The sequence below is a fragment of the Centroberyx affinis genome, unplaced genomic scaffold (genome assembly GCF_046629955.1).
Source record: "Centroberyx affinis isolate AG114_WGS23_722 - 3 ecotype Tasmania unplaced genomic scaffold, CSIRO-AGI_Caff_v1 ptg001696l_1, whole genome shotgun sequence".
Classification (NCBI taxonomy): Eukaryota; Metazoa; Chordata; class Actinopteri; order Beryciformes; family Berycidae; genus Centroberyx; species Centroberyx affinis.
In genome coordinates this window covers 552,501-573,427 of record NW_027280112.1, presented here as the reverse complement: position 1 = coordinate 573,427, position 20,927 = coordinate 552,501, and the positions used below count along the sequence as shown (strand labels likewise).

The window sequence follows — 20,927 nt, the reverse complement described above, 5'->3', positions numbered from 1 at the left end:
ATCCCGCACACAATGCTTATGTAAAATGTGTCCTGAGATGAGCACATTATATTGTAAAATATCAGGAAATATATTCATTAATAATATATCCTGGGATGATCTCTCAACCTTGGGTAATTTATCCTGGGATAAGATACATATATTTGATGTCAAATGTAGCCTATTGCACGTGAATGCTTGTAGAGCATTTGTGGCCATTTTGAAATATTAGCATACATTTCCTCTATGGATATTGTACGTACATGCATAGTTAAAAGTTATACGGTTTGTGGATTCTATATATCTCAATACCTAGCATATATGTGGTTATAATGTATACAAATGTATGTTTTGTTTTGTACATGGGACATATTTATTTATTGTTGGTGAGACAAATCTGAACATAAATTTTGTTTTCTCGCTTGCTTGTCATGATTATTGCTTACTCATGCCATTCTACAGTCGGTTGACAGTGGATACATTGCTAATATCATAACAGGCATAAATAATAAACTGGTGCAATGCCCGCAAGTTCGCAGTGCCCCACAAGCACCTGGTTGGCCCGTGTGTGTCTGCTAATGACTGCTCTTGAGGAAATGTCTCCCTGTGTTGTGTGTTTGCAGTGCGTACCAGGTGGTGGTGGAGGAGGAACGTCCTCGCAGAGCGCGAGGCACAGCCGAGATCCTGCGCTGCTACCCGGTTCCCATTCACTTCCAGAACGCCACGCTCCTGAACTCCCAGTACTACTTCACTGCTCAGTTCCCCGCCGCGGGCATCCACTCGCCCCAGCCCTTCACTGTGGGGGACAACAAGACCTACAATGGCTACTGGAACGCTCCTCTGCTGCCCCAGAAGAGCTACAGCATCTATTACCAGGCTGTCAGCACAGCCAACGGGGTGGGTGCCTCTGAGGTTTTTCATTTTATTTATGCTATTTTATTTAATGCTGCACTATAGGCAGCTTTGTACGTTGGTGGCTCCAAATAGCAGCAAGAGGTAACTGAAAAATGTGGCTGGTCTGTTGTCGCTTTATATCAAAGGATACCAAAGGGAGGCAAAATATCAAGAACTAATCATGCATTCAATGTGTTGAGGCAACTTCTTTGCCAACGTTCCCCTACAATAAACGTCTCCCAAAAAGTTAGTGGGGTGCAGCCTTTAGAATCATAATTAATCCAGTTATGTAGGGCATTGTTATTATTAGTATTATTAGGGGATTATTATTTCATTTAAATTAACAATTTACTGTGACATGTCGTGTGTTGTGTGGCTTGCACTACAATGCCGTACTAATGAGTATATGCAGCACAGTTAACACAAATACAGTGTCTCAACTGAGCAACTAGATAATTTAATTGCCATAGTTGGGAAAATGACTATGCAGGCACTAATTAGTGTAGCCTACTTCATTTAATGAACTACAGACACAGTGATCAGAAAAATACATTCAACTTAAAATTGAATGTTGATAGTGAAAGTAGACTTATTTTCAGTACAGGCAAAGTACGTCTCTCCTTTTAAAGCATGTGCACATCCACTTTAAAGTGCACATCAAACAACACTAAAAATTATGTTGGGCTTAAGAATGAAAGACTGACTGACAGATTGACTGACTAGCTGCCTGGCTAAAGTGACTGAAGTGACTGAGTACAGAACTCCCTGAGCCCAGAGTCTACACTAGCTGCTCGCACACACACACACACACACATGCACGACGCCGCGCACGTGCACGTGGCCTCTGATAGATGTGGCAGCGCTCTGGTGGGGTGCACCAGCGGCACTGTCTGCACTCTAATAGGCTGCAGCAGCACCGGGCTTGGGATGCAGAGCCCTGTGCCGTGACATGTTCTCCCCCTCCATTATCCCGGCCCTGTTGGCCTGCCTTTTCCAATGGAGCTTTATGCCAAATGCCAGGCAACGCTTTGATCAACTGCATTTAAGAGAGGAGGTCGTCCCGGCGGCGGGGAAGTGTGGGAGGCAGGCAACAACAACAGGGTTGCCGATCGTTCAGGTCGCAGCCTCTGTCATCAAGTGGCACTTGGCGAGGCCCTCCCTCCACGGAGCCGCGGCAGACAGTTCAATGGCGACTTCAAGAGCCCCTCCGATTGTGGTCCTGAATGAGAATCACCATAAACAGGCTCCTTCAGCAACACCGGCACGTCTTTAAGGAGGCAATAGCAATAACACGTTAGGCAGGACTGAATACAATTAAAGAGTTCGCTCTTGAGAGGAAAGCACGTCAGTCTGAAACTTTTCAGGGTGAATTGGCAAGCGGTAAGAACTGGCTGATAATACTCTTCCTTGAACAAACAAAATAAAAGAACATCGAGTCTCTTGTTGGCACGGTATAGACCTCCATCTCTGTGATAGACAGTTCTGACATTATTTTTATATTCTGTGTTTTGATTTACAGTAGCTAAATGCACTCTCTCTCATTAAGCCATCACTGTCAATGGATACGGCAAGCTTTAATTAACGTCTAATGATGTGGGAGTGATTTGTTTGGACCTCTTAAACAAAATTAGCACTTAGGGAAGGTGAGTACCATCCATACCTAGTATTTTTTTTATTTTTTTAGTTCTCTATTCAAATAAAAGTCTGATATGACTTCTTGTAATGTTGTTGTTAACAAAAGGTCCATCTGACAGCTTAAAAGCCGCAATACTGTGGATGCACATGCACTGGGGACCACGTGATGGCTATGATGTTTTTTTCTCTTTCTCTCTCTCTCTCTCTCTCCTCTCTTCATTATGCCTCTCATGGCCACTCTATCTCTACATTCTGTTCTCATTGCTCATTGGACAGCTTGGTGAGGTCAAACACAGGGACACAGCACTCATGTCTTTTGTGTTCTATTACTCATTACCTCCCTGTTCCTCTCTCTGCCTCCTTTTCACAAGACCATTGTTGACGGCAAACTTCTGCCAACAGCGAGTGCAGTGTTTTTTTTGTTTTGTTTTGTTTTGGTTTTTTTTCACATTGTTGAAGGCTGTTGTCAGAGCTGAAACTCTCCATTGCATATTCAGAAAGGCTCCCTGACGTGTCATTTTGGAGCGCAGCATGCTGTGTTGGTGTCGCTGTCACAGGGCTCTGGTTCCTCCACAGTGGCTGAACACCTTGAGCCGCGGGCTGCCGACAGATCAGTGTTGGCTGACAAATCAGCAGCTCAACGCCACTAATCTGTGCTGCGGTCTCTCTCGCCTAACTGCGTTTTGTGTCACAGTCGTTGAGCTCAACAGATGATAGGGGGACAGCGTGGAACTGACTAGGGTGTTTTGGTGTAACCATGGGTTCTTAGATGGGTGTTGTTGGCGTACGTGCATGTGTGTTTGTGTATGTGTCATATTATAATCTCTGACCCTCTTCTTTTTTCCTCCTCTCTCTCTTCCCCTTCCTCCTTTTATTTATCTGTTTGTACAGGAGACCAAAATCGACTGTGTTCGAGTAGCCACCAAAGGTAGGAGTAGACGGTTTAAGTTTAAGTGTGGTCCAATGAGGACATTTGCCAAACACCACATAAATCAATGCAACTGTGTATCTTCCTAACATCACCTGCACAAGATTTCTGAGAACTAACAAAATTAACATGTTTTTAAATGAGGGACACCGGAACAGATACACACACACAATCACGTCAGCCCCACCCTCTATTAAGTACCATAGTGGAAATAAGACCGTTAGCCTTATCATATTACCTTTTGTAGATGTTTTGAAAGACACAAATGTGCCATATAGTCTCTGATAAGGAGAGGTATGTTCCAGATATTGTGTTCACATCACATCAGTCAATAGATTGATGAAGAACAGTTGTTATTTCATGACTCAGACAGAGCCTGTGTGCCCAGCGAGGGCCGTGGGCACTTAGTTATGCTGCCTGTATGTCCTGCTCCAGACATTAAGGGTGAAGCAGCCTAAGCACTATTGATCCGGGAGCAGAATTGATAAGGCCAGAGGGAACCCTAGTCACACTCTGTTCTGGGCCGTGGGAGGTCCTATCACATGCCCCGACAATCTCATATATTGTGGAGTCACATGCAGCTCCACTATGGATTTCCTGTGGACTCCAGATGTCTCCATCCGCATGGCTCAATAGGACGAAGTCAAATAGCACATACTAGAAGAATAAGGATTCTGAGTCATTTATCACCTGAACTGGGACACGATGCTCGATACATTGTAATGCACTACATCAGGCTCGCAAAGATATGAACTTGTATTGTGTGAAACTGTTGCACTTTCTAACTCGGCAAAACAACTTGATAATGCTCTCTAATACTGTAATGGGTCTCTTTCTGTGCTTCAATGTTGCATGATGATGGGAACTGTTTGTAAAGCTGTTTTCAGCTTCAGTGTGGCCTCTCTCTCTCTCTCTCTCTCTCTCTCTCTCTCTCTCTCTGTCTCTTCTTTCTCTCTCTACTGCATGCCATCCTGGATCCACTGACTATACTCAGCTGCCATACTCGTGACTCAGCTCACAACCCCCTACATCCGCATCGCCCCAGCGGCCGGTGACAACCAACTAACAGGTCAGATCCTTAGCTCTCCGCACATTCTCCGACCATCTCAATTATTCTGTCCACAACTTGGTTTACCTACTACATGTTTAGTGTAAGGGCCATACTGAAGTTTCCCCAAGGGGAAAAAAAGGAATGGGATTATTGCATGCGCGTGGTTTTGTTTGTTGTCTTGCCGTTGCATACAATCAGTGTGATTAAATCAAAGAGTTGCAGACATTGTCTTCTACCTTTTGATGCATCTCCTCAGCATTACTCTACATGAAAGACCTTTTTGAGGTACGATCGTCATTTGATGTGTCAGTGTTGGAGATTTGTGACAGGAGTTAATCCCCTTTCATGAATATTTCTCATTATTTCTGGGAGATTAAGTGTTGGTTGCTGCGGTTGTGACAACTGTAAACACACTAAGGGATGTTGAGGTGCTCATCGTGTAGATCTGGAGAATTTTCTTGAGTGTAGCGTCGTCTTAGAATATGCTCACTATTAAAATTCTGTTCAGTTTCTATTTGTTGTGTAGTCACTGTATGAATCGCTTTTTATCCCCGGTTCTCTCAGGCTAGAATGGAAAATATTGACTTGTGGCAGTGAACATACAGAACTCACAACAAATAGGGATTTCTCACCCCCAGCGTCTCTGTAAGATTAGCCTGTAACAGTGTCTATATGGAGACGAAATCAGCTCTATCTGTCCAGACGTGATTGTTAATATGTCATCCGGTCTTGAATTCCTCTGCCACTCTGCCTTAAACACTTATATCTAAATAGAGGCCTGGTGGTTGATAACAGCACGGCAGAGCAAGAACAATATGTCACAACCAGCCCGGGATGGATATTTACCTTTTGATAGGGAGGGAAAACGGCAACACTGAGGAGAGGAGGAAGCCCGGTCTAACAGATTTGTCTGACATAACAATTTGTCATTCTAAATTTACCCCTGGTGACAAGGAATAATGGTGTTGTTCAGGTGGACAGTTGTGATTCCAGCAACGTTCCCCTCCTCAGAGTGCTTCTTATCACTTTCCAGGGAGCAGACGCTGTTAAAACAAGCTGCTTTCTTCCTTCTCCCTCTCTCTGTGTCTCCCGTTGTTGGCTATCTCCTCCTGAGCTGATATTTAATGTTTTGGTTATTTCGGGCTGTTTTATCTCCTTGGGTATTATCTTTCCCGCCTTGCAACCTACATTTTTCTGCAGCCCAGCAACCATTTGCCCCAAACATGATTAACCAAGGGTAAAGATGGTGGGTACTTATCTCCCACAGTACAGCCTGGTCCACAGAGCGTCCACTAAGTCCACTAAGGACGGAGCTGAAGGTGGAGTCCTCAGGACAATAGGGAGTCACTTTCTCAGAGAATAAACATCGTAATTGCTCTGAACCACCACATCCATATTGATATTAACGGCCCACAGAATACCTATATATTGATAATCAGCTTCGGTCTTCCATAAAGCTCAATCAAATAAATGAGAGTCAATACTGAACGCAACATAGATGTGTACTCTATGTGATTAATAACTGTTTTGGTTCATGTAGAACAATAGCGGACAGGTATTAGCTTTGACTCATGGCCCGTTGTATTATATTAATTCTACTTTTCTGTTTTATGTACTGTGATGTGTTTTCAGGAGCAGCCACTCACAAGCCTGATGCGGTGGAGCCAGAGAAACAAACGGACCATACAGTGAAGATCGCTGGGGTCATTGCCGGCATCCTCCTCTTCGTCATCATTTTCTTAGGAGTGGTACTCCTCATGAAGAAAAGGTAAGCCATTTTGGTACTACTCGAAATAATACTGCAGATTTGTGGAAGAGGTTGAAGTATCTTGCCCAGTGTTCACAGATAAGTAGTTTCTTTTTCATCATTTTGTATATTTCTCCCTCAAACGGTAGTATTGTCAGTGTCATAGTAAATAATTAATTTGATTATGTTGATACGCTCCATTAAGGCTGTTTACAGCCATGAAATACAGTGTGCCATGAAAAATTAATCCGTTTCCACGGCACCCTCAAACAAACGCACTGCGCTTCCAATGACATTGGAATGGGAATAGGAAAATGTTTTTGAGGCCTGTGGTACGGAGGAAGGCGGGAGGAGATAAGAAAGAAAATATGATGAAAGGCTCAAAGGGAAAGAGGATGACCGTGTAGCTGGAGGCTAAGTTTACATTAGCCCTGGACCCCATACTGGAGAAAGGTCCTCAGCACATCTCCCAGCAATCAAGGGAGCTAAAGCTCAGCAAATATCAACCCCCCTTTGTCCACAGCAAGGACTGAAATAACACAATGTCAGTTTCTGTGCGTTTACTTAAGATTACTTCGGTGGGCGCAAGCTTGCTTCCTTCAATATCTCGATTGAAAAGAGAGTGGACAAGAAAATACCTTGACAACATTTTCCAGTAAAACTTTATTAGTTGTACTTCTCACAGTACTTTCTCCTCCTCTGATGTTAGATTGCTTGGCTTGCATTGGAGAGTTAAGGTCAATAGAGTAGCAGAGTAGATGAGGCTGAGTGGGAAGGCATAGTTGCCTGGTAATATAATCATTATGCTCCCTGTTTATTTTTGACAGTATTATAAGTATTCTCCATTTTCTACAGCAAGCCCTGTCTGTGTAGCACAATGATCAGTGGGCGGGTGTGATAATCAGCACACTGAGACAGTAGAAGTAATAGAATTGTTTTCAATTTGCCTTAATCAAACAAGAGAGGGAGATGACTTCATTGGTGATATTTGGTGTAATGTACTGTTACAGACAGGGAATAAGAGTTGTGCTTAGACATTCACACCACTCATTTAGTGTCAACCTTGGAGGTCAGATATGGTAATTTTTATATCTGTATAAAATGACATGTTCATAAAAGGGATGTAATGCCAGCGTGGTTGGGAACGGTGCCTCTGAATTGCCATTACATGTTGTAGACCAGCTCAGTATTAATAATATTTGAATGCAAAGTTAAAGAGTGTTTCTACTGTACAGAGGCCCCAAAGCATGACATGACTCCAAGCGATCACCTTTGCCCTCACGATCACTAGTTTACCTCCACGTATGCCACCATATCTGATTTTGTTCATTTCTACTCTTTTTTCAAACATTAATATATTTTTACTTTTTCTTTCCTTTTCATTCCATCCCCTCCCCTCCTCCACTGCTTAAATCCTACCACCACCCCACTCGGCAGAAGAACCTATCACTCCTACACTTACTACCTGTAAGTAACCACTTTGTGTAATGTTAGTGCCATGCTTCTCACCCACACACTGAGTGTTTCCCATGCATGCAAAGAGCCATGTCATCCTCCTCCTGCCCAGAGCTATTACAGAGGCCCATTGTAATCTCTGCCGGAGGAACGGAGGAAGCCACTCCAATGTATCTCCACATGATGAGCACATCTTACTGTATGTCATATTGGCACGACTTCTGAGGAAAGGCAGACAAACTTGTAGCACAGAACCGCCCCCGTAACAGGAAAACTACTACTGAGATGTTACGGCAGACATCATTCCTGCCATGAGTTTGTTTATCAAATCATGAACTAAACTGCCTTAATGATAGCCTGGCTGCCAAAATCATCTTGTGGAAGAATCAAATCAAAGAAAAAATCAATGCTGCAGCTACTGCATTTTTACTGAGTGTGAATTTTTCATATCGCCTCCAATGATTTCATCTCTGTTGACTTGTCAGAGTTAGACTTTTTGAAGTGCCTATCACAATGTGATACTGCGGACTTGAATGAGCAAGTGCTAATATTTCACAGCTTATTGTATATCATTGAATATGCCCTGCAGATGCCTAAATTACAACTAATAACTTCATATTTGCTGTAATGCTATATGAGAAACTACATTTATAGGTATTGCATTGAAAATTAAGCATGAGCTAATATGTTGACGTTACCAATTGGCTCCGAATGCATGTGATAATTCTTAGCCTTTCTTCCACTCCCACCCATGCCCCACTCTCCATCCTCATCAAACCATCTAAGCTCTCATGCTTTTTCTTCCCTTTTTCTCACGCATGGTTTTTGGGTTATTGCACGTCAATCCCATTCATGCAATGGTGATGGTGGAGTTGTGTCCTTAGCTGACAAGACTTTTGCATCACTATTGAACTAGATGATGTGATTACAGAATTGCCATTGTTCTATTTAGATGTCTCCTGCATTATAAAACAATAGCCCTGGTGCTGCCTTATGCATTCTTAGCAAATATTGCCGATTATTTCCGAATCTGCACCTCTGAATGGTAAAGAAGCTTATTCTGCGGCTCTGCCTTCCCTGCTGTAGCTCATAGGCTGCATACTGTACAGTCTTTGTGACGGATGCCGGCTAATCTGTCTTGAGATGACTGTGATCAGAGGATACAATGGAGCCTGCCTCACATCAAAGAACATCTCAGAATACACCTTGAGATAATACTACTCTGAATACTCTGCATGTCACTCACATTGGATCTCAGCTGTCTTGAATGAAAAGCCCCAATGACTTAGAGAAGTGGTGCCATCAAAGCTCTGCATACACACGGTGAGGCAGGGCTAAGCAGGAAAAGATGAGATTGTCAGAGAGCCAAATCTAAATTTCTGTTTTGTATTTTTGTTATGTCAAGTTGTGCATATGTTGCTGTCTTGCTGTTTATGCTAACAGGCATAAAGGGAAGCTGGTGGAAACACTTGCCATGTAGTTGTACCCCATAAGTGCCAAGATGGCTTGTGTGTATGATGTTAGGATTGTTAGGATTGATGTAAGGACGATAACCTAGTGGTGACCCCTCTCTAGTGTTGACAAGATAGCAACATAAGATAATACATAGTGAGATAAGTTGAAACTTTAATGATCCCGGTGGGGAAACTGGGCCACTGGAGCAGCAAATAGTAATAGGATACACTAGAGAAATATAGAATACAACAGAGCAAATGGGGATTATGTAAACAAATGAAAACAGTGAGGATTACAGCATTAAGAGGGTGTGCAGAATAGCAGCAGTAGTAGCAGTAGAATTTACTGAGACAAAATATATAGAAATACATATGAAATATATAACAAATGAGAGAAATGTGAGAATATGAAGAAAGACAGTGTGGACCATGGATATAAGTGTGTAAGCATGTAGACGTGGGATGTAAAACCCTATACATCTTTCAAATATATATTCTTTTTACAAATATAGATAACATGTAGAGAACATTTGGATATGTATGTCGATTACTAGCTGTCAACCTTAAAAAAAACACCATATGTATACAGAAAAAGTGACAATATGCACAGAACATAATTGTGAATGGATTTAGCTTTATGTACAAAAGAAATGTCAAGAGATATGTACCGAATCAAATGCAAAGAATGTACCAACCTATGTACAGTGTATCACATACAGTTATATGCATAAATACTGAAACATGTGAACTGTGCATGCAAATGCCATGTAGATTAGTTCAGAGCATAGGAATGCGAAGGTAGTCCAAGATAGTTTGTATAGAGAGTTCAGGCTTCCTGCTTCAGCCGCCTCCTAGTTCGGTGCGACTGGGGCCATTTGGACAGCAAGCATTGTACAATCTGATAGTGGTCAGTGCAAAAGAGCACCTAAAAGAGCTCTTTGTTTGCACCTTAGGGTGCAGAGGCGGCAGCTGAAGACGCTTTGTAGCTGCATTAATCGTTAGTCCTCATCCTCTCCTCTGGTACTGCCTCTGCTATACCTTTTCACCAGCAAGTATACCCAGTATATTCTATATACCCCAAATTTATATGACTAAATAAGTTATGGATTGTATCCTTAAGAGGCTCCACTCTGGAGGGTTCAGCGTAGTGTTCATCTGCAGTACTTACAACAACCTTGTTGACAGCCTCGGAATCGCGACACCTCCATGATTGATGAATCCCATTAATGCTCTCATGCATTCATCAAATAAGTTTTTTAAAGGCAGGAGAACATCCCATGGCCGCCAAAATATGCACTTTAGGTGTGTTGCCAGAGGTGGCTGCTGGAGCTCACGCGCAGCACAACATCAGTCAGAGAGCTCATTAGGGATGCGGTAACATGTGTGATCAAATATGTGGTCGTCCTTTAATCAGGTGGTCATACCGGCCGCTGTGTCTACTGCTGCTGCCGGGGACCAGACAGGGATCAATGGGCGGGGGGCAGGGGTTGCGAATGGGTCTGTATCCCCAGGAGAGCTGGATTCATCCATCAAGCAGCAGGCATGTTAAATAGAAACACACTCATCACTATCTGACTTGTCAATCATGCTAAGTACTCCCCGATCCTCATGTATGTTATGTTACTGTGTAAGTTTCCATAATATTAACCAATGTAGTTATTTCATCATGTAAGATAAGAGAAGATGAGATGAAACTGTAATGATCCCTGTGGAGGAATTGGACTGTTAAGCAACATAAGCAACCAATAATTTCAACACCAGGACATGTTAACTAGAAATGTAGGAATGAATACATGAAAAGGTTTGGATTACAGCGGATTAAGAGATATAAGAGGCAAATAGTGGGTTTACCTTAGATACCAATAGACAGTTGGGATGGACCCATGCTGGTTTCTGAGCAAATCTAGAAAATTACCTTTGGAGGTTCTGTACTGAGGATTGGATAGGAGGTCATGTTAACAGAAATTGGTGGGTCAGACAGTGTTGTCAGGTGTTATCAGCAATCATTGTCATTGACACTCAATAGGACTACTCATTCAGGACTGCAGAGTAGGGTTAGGCCACTATATCAGACTTATATTTGCCTTTTATTAGGCCATCAGCTATCAGCCAATCATATTGTTCACTGCCAATATGATATGTGAGGTTGCTCTCTGACAACAGATAAAGTACATGAAAACAGTAATGGGATTTTATTTTCTTTGCACATTTTATGTATTCATTTATTTGTTCAATTATGTTGTTAGTAAATTGATTCTTAATTTAAAGGCTTACTGTATCCCAGAGTTTCCCCTAACATTGAATAGGTCCAGTGGAGGATTTTAGTCTCCCATGATGGTCTAAATGCTGTTTCAGAGGCTTTTCCACTCCACTCCAAGAATAAAATGCTAGGGGGAAAACTGAATACTATTGTCAAATTTAAAGATGTTAAATATTAGCACCAAATATCGCCTATCAGTGACTTCAGTCTAAAAATACATCGTATCATATCGGCCCTCAAAAACTCATTTCAGTCAACCCCTGTTCCAGAGTGATATATGCCATTTAAATCTTCCATTTGGTGAATGCTTCTATCCCAAGTGCCTGACAGTATGATGAGTGCAAACATTGTTTTCCATGAGTGGCCCCAATGGGAAACAAACCCCTAACCCTGGCAGTGTTAGTGCCATAATTTACCCAATGTTCTTGCAGTGTGAGTCAGGAAGAGTAGCAGAGAAAAGTCACTCTACAGTAAATAGTGGCAGCCACTGTTAACATTTAGCAACAAAAGGAGGTTATTGCTTTTCATTTCATTAATTACAGTGTTTTCACTCTAGATTGCACTATATGCAATGGGATACAAGTTACGGTTTCCTTTTTCTTTGTTTAGTATTTCTCTATTATTTCCTAGTCTACACACCCTCCACACACACACGCGCACACACACACACATCATCATCATCATCCGCGTCTTGATAAATGTTACATTTCATAATCACCTCCATTCCACCCGGTGTCAGAATGTGAGGCCTACTAAACGTACCATGTATAACACAGTGTGCTCAGGGCAAACACCTTCATTAAACCTTACAAGTCAGCCTGAACATGCAGCAAGAATCACATTAATTGGTACAAGCCATGCACATTTTTGCACCTACAAGCTCTGCATTCTGATGAGGACGGGGAAAGAGGAGCTCGAACAAGGCAAAGAGATGCCGCGCTCTGAATGTTGAAGTTTTGAATGGAGTCACGGCCCAGCTGCACTCTTGAAATGCATGTGTCATTTTCAACATATCTGTGTGTCATGTTTTGCGACACATGTCATCAACAACATGCTTTAATAACTACACATGCTGACGCATGCCATTGCTGTAGTGGAAAATCATATAAATGCACGTTTTGATGTGGGGGTTTTTTTCATACGTGAACTGAAAGATGGCATGGGAGATAGAGAGAAAATAATCAGTGTTTAATTAACTTTTCAGGTTAAAATACTTTTCATTTTAATGTTATGTTTTAATCAGAAGTACTCTAAATGTAATTATAGTTGGTAATTAATCACAGATAAAAAAAAATAAAAATAGAGTATAATAACTTGGTCAATATGTATTACAGCTTACCAGGACCAAAGACCAATTCATAGTAGTTCTTCTCACGTTCTCAAACTGCAAAATTCAGAGGCATTACACCCAACAAAATATATTTAGGTTACTATATAAACTGTGCTGTATATCCGGTCTTTTCCAAAACTGATATCAATCATTTGAAAAATGGTAACACCTATCATGACAAAATGATAGGTGGCATAAAAGTAACATTAAATATTACTGACATTGTTAGCTCTCTGGAGCCTTTTTCTACCAAAATGCTAATACTCCCTCTGTCCTCAGCAAAACAAATACTCAAAGAGAAATGAGAGCATGGCACTCCCCTTTTCAGCCTTGTCTGTCTATGGGATCAAGGCTCCTCATGTTGCTGCTGTTTTTGTGTACAATTCATTCCCATCTTTGGGTAGATAAGGAGCCAGTGAACAATGTTCTCAAGGATGCTCTTTATTTTAGTATTTGTAAAAAAAAAATAAAAAAATGAAAAAACACAAAATGTTGACAGAAGGAATGAGGCCATCGGGTCAGCAGACGTACTGTCACTGAATAGTGTTGTACCTCACTGAATAGAGTCTACATTCAAATATGCTTTCTTTTGGTTTTGCTGCTCTTTCTACCAAAGTGGAGGCTGGATGATAAATAGGATGGGTTGATTGAAGGACGGGTGGAGGTAGGGCTGGGCGATAATTCAATATTATCGTTTATCGTCTTTCAGTGGAATCATATCGTGATGATATGAAGATATTTTAATATCATGACACACATTTCTGCTGTCTAAATTGATGACAAGCAAGTTTTACTTAAAAACTCTCATAAAATGAGGTATGGTAGGAATATAATTTGAACATTTCAGTTTTGTTTGACATCACACCTAACATTACCATTCGGTTCAATGAGATGAACATTCATTTGATTATTTAACGTGATTTTGCATACATTAACCATATCATGATATCTATTGATATCAAGAAAAATCCTTACTGTATGATTATCATGATATTGATTTCAACCATATTGTCCAGCCCTAGGTGGATGGATGGATGGATGGATGGATAGATGGACAACAACTAGAGAGAGAAGAGATAAGTTTGAAATGAGAGACAATGCAAACAACTACTGAAATTCCCCCACTGGGTTAATCAAAGAAGCTTCTGTTGCCCCTCCCAGCTGGTTCTCAGTCATTCATCTAGCACACACACACACACACACACACACACACACACACACACACACACTGTGGATGTGTGTGAATCGTCTAATGAAGCCTCCTTTGTCCCAGTGTCACAAGGTTTAGGTTGAGCTCCGGCGCTGAAATGAGGCCCACCATGCTGAGCTTTTGGTTTTGAAGCTCTTGTTTTAGAAGTTGCAGCAGCGTCACCTCCCACAGAACAGACATTCTGGCAAACACGCACAGCTTCCTTTTTGTTGTAGCTGAACTAGTAGAGTTAGGAGCTCGGCTCACTCGGATCCTAGATATGCCACGGCTGTCATGTACTGAACTGCAGACAATCCCTCTAATGAGAGTTGCCTGATATAGTTACCTGGAGTGTTAGCTCTGTCTTTTACGTCTACAAACACCTCTTCCATCTGTCTGTCTTCTCCCCTTCATATGCACATCCACAGTGTGACATCCAGTGCCGTTCAGAGAAATGTGTGATTTTATTGTCGGGCACGCCTGCAAGCAATCAGCCCTATAAATTGGTAGTGGAATCTTTCCGTGTGTGCAGCATTACGCTAACTATCGACTAATATGATAAATGGTCACATTCATCAACACGCACAAACACTCATACTGTACACATGCTTGCACTGTCTCTCTCAGCACATCAGACCCTGTATTACAGCCATCTATCATTACATTTTCCCTTACAAATGAGGAGAGATGAGGAGAGAATAGCATGCCAATTAATCTTCATCTAACACCCACGGTGCCTAGCAAACATCCCCGTGTTGGTGGTGCTTGCCTCGCGTTGGCACTGGTGTCTGCACAGCCCAGTTTATCTCCAACACTACTGCTTCAACTGTTCCACAGACCAGGAAAGCAGAAAACCAAGTCTTACCAGACCCAGAAATAAGAACTCTGATAAGTATTAAAACCTGGATTAAAGTGGTTTCAAATGGGCTTCTCCATGAGTGCACACAGTGCAGACCCAATCTTAATATTGCCTGGGGTACATACAGCTCCCTCTCTCTCCTCCCTCCTCCCTCTCCTTATTGCAATATGAAGCTATAACAAAAAAATAGAGACAAGATTGCCATTTTGTTCCTGGCTCTAATTGCAGATTAAAGACAAAAAGCGGGTCCAGCAGATGAAAATGTCACTACTTTGTCACTTGGCTTTCTGAAGAACGGTTCCACTATTAGCCTCACGTCGCGGCCTTCAGAGCAAATGACTGTTCGAAGGCAGCGGGGGCCTGTTGCCATATGGCACGAGACAGCGACAAAATTGAATAAACAGAGGAGATTTGCGAAAACAAAGCAGCAGGAGTGCGTCATTAGACCGCAGTTGTCCGTGAGAGAGACTGCAATTCAAATAGGCAGAGGGGTCACACAGAGAGTAACAAAGTGGTGGGATCAGTGTGAAGGCTGCCATAGTTAATTCTTACACCACTCACTCCCCTCCAGCTACAGAGCAGCTACACATCAGCTACGGCTATAGCTACAGTATGTTCTCTCTCAAGCTGTTTGCCATTTGTCAACCGTACAACTTCTCGGGAAATATGGGGGTTTAACTCCTCAGAATAATGATGTGATGGTTTATTAATCGCCGTAGGGAAATTCTCTCTTCCGATTGGCTCCTTCCACAGGGAGGTCGGAGGTCAGGCTAAGCTGCAGAACAGCAGTCCTGCAGCTGGTAGGGATTCAGTGCCTTGCTCAAGGACATATGCACACGCAAGGACGCAAGGATGTGCATGTGTGTGTGTGTGTGTGTGTGTGTGCCTGCATGCCTGTCTTTGTTTCTTGTGCAATGCTTTAATGTTGTTTGACCAAGCACAGATCACTCGTTGGTTCCAGCACATTAACTCAAAGTAGGTCAATAAAAGCAGGTTGACTGTTTTAGTTCACTGTTCAAACTCTGATTCCTCCGCCCCCAAATACTACGGCTAATTTTAAATCATCGGGGCCACTGATGTATTTGGGTTACGGTGTCACACCTTTCCACATTCTCAAGGAATTATATATCCCACCGCTCGGAAACGCATCCAGCAACCTAATAAAACAATGTGACCAGAATCCTCATGTGTCCCACATAATGCGCTGTCAGACATCTCAATCTCATTAGAGGTATGAGTCATCCCTACCAGCATCATATCAAATCTGTTTCAGGCGCAGTCATTCTTGTTTTTTTTTTGTTCTTTTGTTTTGTTTTTGTTTGGGTTTTTTTCCCCAATGAAGGAAGTTGGCCAAGAAGCGCAAAGAGACGCTGAACAGCACCCGCCAGGAGATGACAGTGATGGTCAACTCCATGGACAAGAGCTACACGGAGCAGGGTACCAACTGTGACGAGGCGCTTTCCTTCATGGACACACACAACCACACACTGAACACCCGCAGCGAATGTGCGCTCACGCTCAACGGCCGCAGCGAGTGCACCCTCACTCTCAATGGCAGAGGTAAGATGGCGTGGCCCCATGCTTTATAGAGTAACACACCAAGCATGTCTGGGGTGCTCTACTGTTTCACTAGAGCGTTTAATCTTTTAGTTTGCTTTGTTTGGACAGGTGAGAACAATGCCATTCGAACCAAATAACGCCTGAAAATAAAGGTCTCAGTCTTTTTGCAAGGGGAACTGTGGTGCGGTTTGTTAGGGGTGAGAGCCTAATCTGAACCAACTACAAGAAACGACCCCAAAACGTGTTCTTAACTGATATGAACACCAGAGAAGGTAAATTATGGCAAAGAGCGCAGATAAATCCATTATGCTTAGTTAAAGTTACAAGTACTGAAATTGCATTTGTCTTGACTCCCCCTCCTCCACCAAAACCTCTAACCTGGCAGGATGACAGGACACCAAAACTCTGTCAAATAAACAGGCTGCTTGTAAGTCCATTTTACTTTTGCTTACAAGCCCCGTTTCACTTGTAATTGGGCAGAGTGAACCTAAACGAATCAAATACAAAAATGCAACAAAGTTAACTTTTTCGCTATAGTTCGGACAAAAGTAAACAAACTGTAAGTGTGATCGCACCTTAGTAATGAAAAACTTGAATATATGCAACATCCAGTTGCATATATTAGTGTTGAAAGGGGATTTTTCAAGTGGGGACTGTTATTTTTTTGTCTCTTTGTTCTTTTGTTGGGTTTTCTGTGTTCTCACCCAGACTTTTTCAGTCTATGCAATGATTTGACGGCAATTTTTGTAGCTTCTGCTAGTGTAAGTCAATAGGGAACCAGTTTCTCTCAAAGTCAAATTTGAGTCTTTCCAAACAGTTCTATTCACTGAAATGTAGAACTACATAGAAGTGTATGAAAAGACTTTGATATGATTTTGAGAAAAAAGTTGTAATTTTCCATTCACTTCTTCTACAAGAGATTCATCCTCCTTCACAAGCCCTCAAGGGTTTGTTCTACCCTTTTTACACATTCCTTTTTTTCCTTTGTTTCTCTAATTGATTTTTGTGTTAAATTAACTAAAACTAAACTTACATCAGCAATAATAATAATTTACTATCGGGGCTGTCGCTGATATCTGCACTACAGTTGTTCAGCTGTGTGAACATTCGTGTGAACGCTTTCTGGATAGCATGACGGGAGTCTCGTGTCGTGATCAATAATCTAGGTTTCTTGAAATCCCAAACCTGCCCTCCAAGCTTATCAGTAAGCATTAACACTCTGAGAAGCCTAAGCTCAGCCCCACTATATTTCCAATTCATGGAGGAAGCACGGGACACATAGATGTCCTCTGGAGCTCTAACCTATTCATTTTCTCCATCCCAGGTTAAACTTAATGCTTTGTTGATGGACAGCTTGGCTAAATCTGCATCCGGGGCTTGACCTGGTATAATCCCAGTCAAAACCAAGAGATTACACCTCCACAACAGCTTCTGTCTCCCCGCCCCTGCAGGGGACAAGCCCCAAAGATGCTCTGACCTTGATTAACTGTCTGTTAGTGTGGATGTTTAAATCTGGCCTTATGTCTGTCAAATGTTTTAAATGCATTACCTTTTCCTCTGCCTTTCAGTGCGATGTCTTAAATACTGTCTCTAAGCCTTCTCTCTCCCCAACCTTGTATAACTATCAATAGCGTCATTTTGGTTTAAAACATCTTAGCTGACACATTGCAGTCTGTCTGAACATGCACAACTCACTAGACCGTGTTAGCAAGGCCGTTACCTCTGTCGACTCTGCATGAGGAGCCTTTATCCCATATTCTATTGAGAGACCAAGTGACCGCCAAGTGATAACACAGACACAGACTGTATTGTGCCTTTGAGTGCTCCGTTGGCTAACAGCGCAACTAGACTAGACTATTGATGCCTTGTTTTGTGTTCTTTTTTTTTTTCCACCTCTAGCCGGGTCCTCACCCTCTTCCTTCACACTGCCTAAAGCCAATACTCTCAGTACATCCATTCCCACCAACTCCTACTACCCAGGTAAACACGTTTCCTCACGCTAATCCTGTATGTCAACATAGAGCTTATAACCAGCGATGTAGAGTTAAATGAACAGGTGTGCAAACTCCAGTCAGTGATCACTAGAAGGCGAACAACCATCAAGGTAAATTAAAAGATAATATTTTCAAATACTCATAAATTTAGTTGTTTTTTTAAAAGACCCCTTTTTCATGTAAATTACATCATACTGGTACTACTTACTAAAATGTGTGGCACGAATTTACATCATAGAGATTTAATATCAGCTTAAAGCGGTCGGTGGGGAAACTCTATTTCACAAATGAAAAGGTAGATAAACTGAGTTTACACACCGCTACATCCCTGGTTATAACTGACTTATTTCAGTCAGCCAAGATATAATTTATTTGTTCAGTTAGGAATACAAACTTTTCCAAAGTATATCTATAATTATATGTCTTAAATGATAAGATTGCAGCCCAGTGATTATGTGTTTCCCTTCAGTTCAACAGTGAAATGTACTATATGTTTACTCTTACTCTCTGATGTTTTAATGTTTCTTATTTATTATGCATTTGGCTTCTTTCCTCATTCACATTAGTTGGTTTTTCACTTTCTGGTCAGTCAGCAAAGTCAAAAATGTTTGAAAATAGTTATCAAGAGTGTTTTTTTTTCTCATCCTAATCCTAAAGTTAAGATTTGGCATAAGGTCTCCAGTGAGGTGAAGTTTAGAGTCAAAGTCAGTTAGATTTATATTCAGCTTTTTTCGGTGAATTTCATAACGAGTTTCTGGCTTTGCTGCTTGGCCAGAAACACCCGAATAGTAAACATTATTTTGTTGTTATTATTGTTATTTTTTGTGGAGTTGTCTTGGCTTCTTTTATTTACTGCAATTCTCTTTCCTCCTCCAACCTCTGCACTTGTTATGGGGGTATGAGCAGATCCCTTTGTGCCAACCGCTATCTTGGGTGAGACACATCTTCTTTTCCCATTGCTGTTGATTATTTATCCTTTTTTTCAACACTATAGAAAATGACATGAGTACATTACGTTCATGAGATGGCTATTTGAAGAGTTAATTGTGAGGACAAACAAGCACAGATTGTTTCCCATTTTGGTTTGGTTGGCTCTTTTACTGAAGACGGCTTCCTCACCTTCATACCTGCCTGCTGCTTCTATCCCCTCCCCCTCTTCCTCCTCCTCCTCCTCCTCCTCTTCCCCCCCCCCCCCCTTCCCCCCCTCCCCCCCTCCCCTTCTTCTTCCTCCCCGTCCAACGAGGGGCTCTCCTGGGCTGAGGCTGGCTTCACTCCATCCCATCCGCATTGCGTGTCGTGCGTGTGATGTCACATACGTGTTTGACCTCTCATATGCATGGACAGACATGTGGACTGGATGTGGGGGAGTGTCTAGGGGGGCAATGGGGGCAGTTCGCCCCGGCGCCACGGCTACAGTGTGCTACAGCTATAGCGTCTGCACTGAGACACAAACAGAAATCAAACACAGACAAACGGCGTGAAAGGGAGACAGAAAACGCTCTCTCTTAGCCCCCCATCTCCAAAATTTTAAAAACGGGATGTGTTCGGTCTGAACATCTAAAGTCTAGCATTAGCTGTGCTGCCCTCCCCTCCCTCCCCTCTCTCCTCACTACGCATTTAACTCCCCTCCCTCCCTCCAAAACAACAACCTTTTCTATTATTCTTTTTAATGTCGCTCCCCCCTGCCTTTGGCTAACTGCTAGTGACCTACTTGTTTTTGTTTTGGTTTTGCCAGTGTTTACTCATCCTGTTCAGTGATAAAATAGAATAATAAAGAGCATTTTGTTTTTACGTTAATTATTACTGGCCTTTGTTGAACATGCAGAGCAGCCCAAAGTGCATCATCTTGTATCAGCCGATGCTTTTCTACCAGAGGAACACATAGCTAGCTACAAAGTGGGGCACTAGCACTGTGATAATTAAAAACTCAAGGCCAAGGAGAAAGGCACAATAAGCAACACTACTCCAGTTTCACCACAAGCACCATAACCACATTTATAGAGTATACAAGTATAGAATATATTTTTAAGTCTTATTTTTTCTAATTAGTGCAACATAAAGCAGTGTCTTTCATCATTACTGTTGTGACAGCTGCTTATGTTAGTTCCAGATTTAATGAACCATGGAACAATTAACATGAAATTAAGGCAGCCAGAAAAGGTTACATGCTTTCAGTTGTGACATATTCAGTCACAACGCTGTCTCATCAGTTGAGGTTAATGATCAAAACTGATTAGATCAGTGAGGATATGTAATGTTTTTGATTCCATCACAGGCTCGTTTTTATATTGTTTGAGAAACACAGGTGTCACCACTTCTAGCACATGCAAATATAATTATGCCAATTAGAGAAAGAAATTCAAAATGTCAGAGATGCACAAAAATAATTGAAATCAACACCAGAATATGAAAGTCACAAATCTGAAACAATTATGGCTTGCTCCAAAGATGATCAGTATTTCACCATTATTTTCTCCCTTGAAATCCATGACTTTCTTGTTTTGTTCTTTTACTTTTGTCTTGCGCTGTTGAAATTGCCCCATCCATCCACTCAACATCCCCCCCCCCTCCCCCTGACTAGGCTTTCTACCT

The 20,927-nt window shown here is 42.0% G+C and overlaps 1 protein-coding gene across 1 annotated transcript in view; it reads left to right on the top strand.

Annotated features, from left to right (window-relative positions):
- LOC139651666 (receptor-type tyrosine-protein phosphatase mu-like) overlaps positions 1–20,927 on the top strand; it is a gene marked incomplete at its 5' end in the record, with an annotated part of 82,183 nt that overhangs the window by 30,620 nt on the left and 30,636 nt on the right. The window contains 8 exons of the mRNA XM_071528674.1: positions 603–876; positions 3,400–3,436; positions 4,431–4,505; positions 6,120–6,255; positions 7,672–7,701; positions 16,124–16,341; positions 18,241–18,321; positions 19,242–19,268. Of these exons, the coding sequence (XP_071384775.1) occupies positions 603–876; positions 3,400–3,436; positions 4,431–4,505; positions 6,120–6,255; positions 7,672–7,701; positions 16,124–16,341; positions 18,241–18,321; positions 19,242–19,268 (878 nt within the window). The remainder of the gene's footprint in view (positions 1–602; positions 877–3,399; positions 3,437–4,430; positions 4,506–6,119; positions 6,256–7,671; positions 7,702–16,123; positions 16,342–18,240; positions 18,322–19,241; positions 19,269–20,927) is intronic.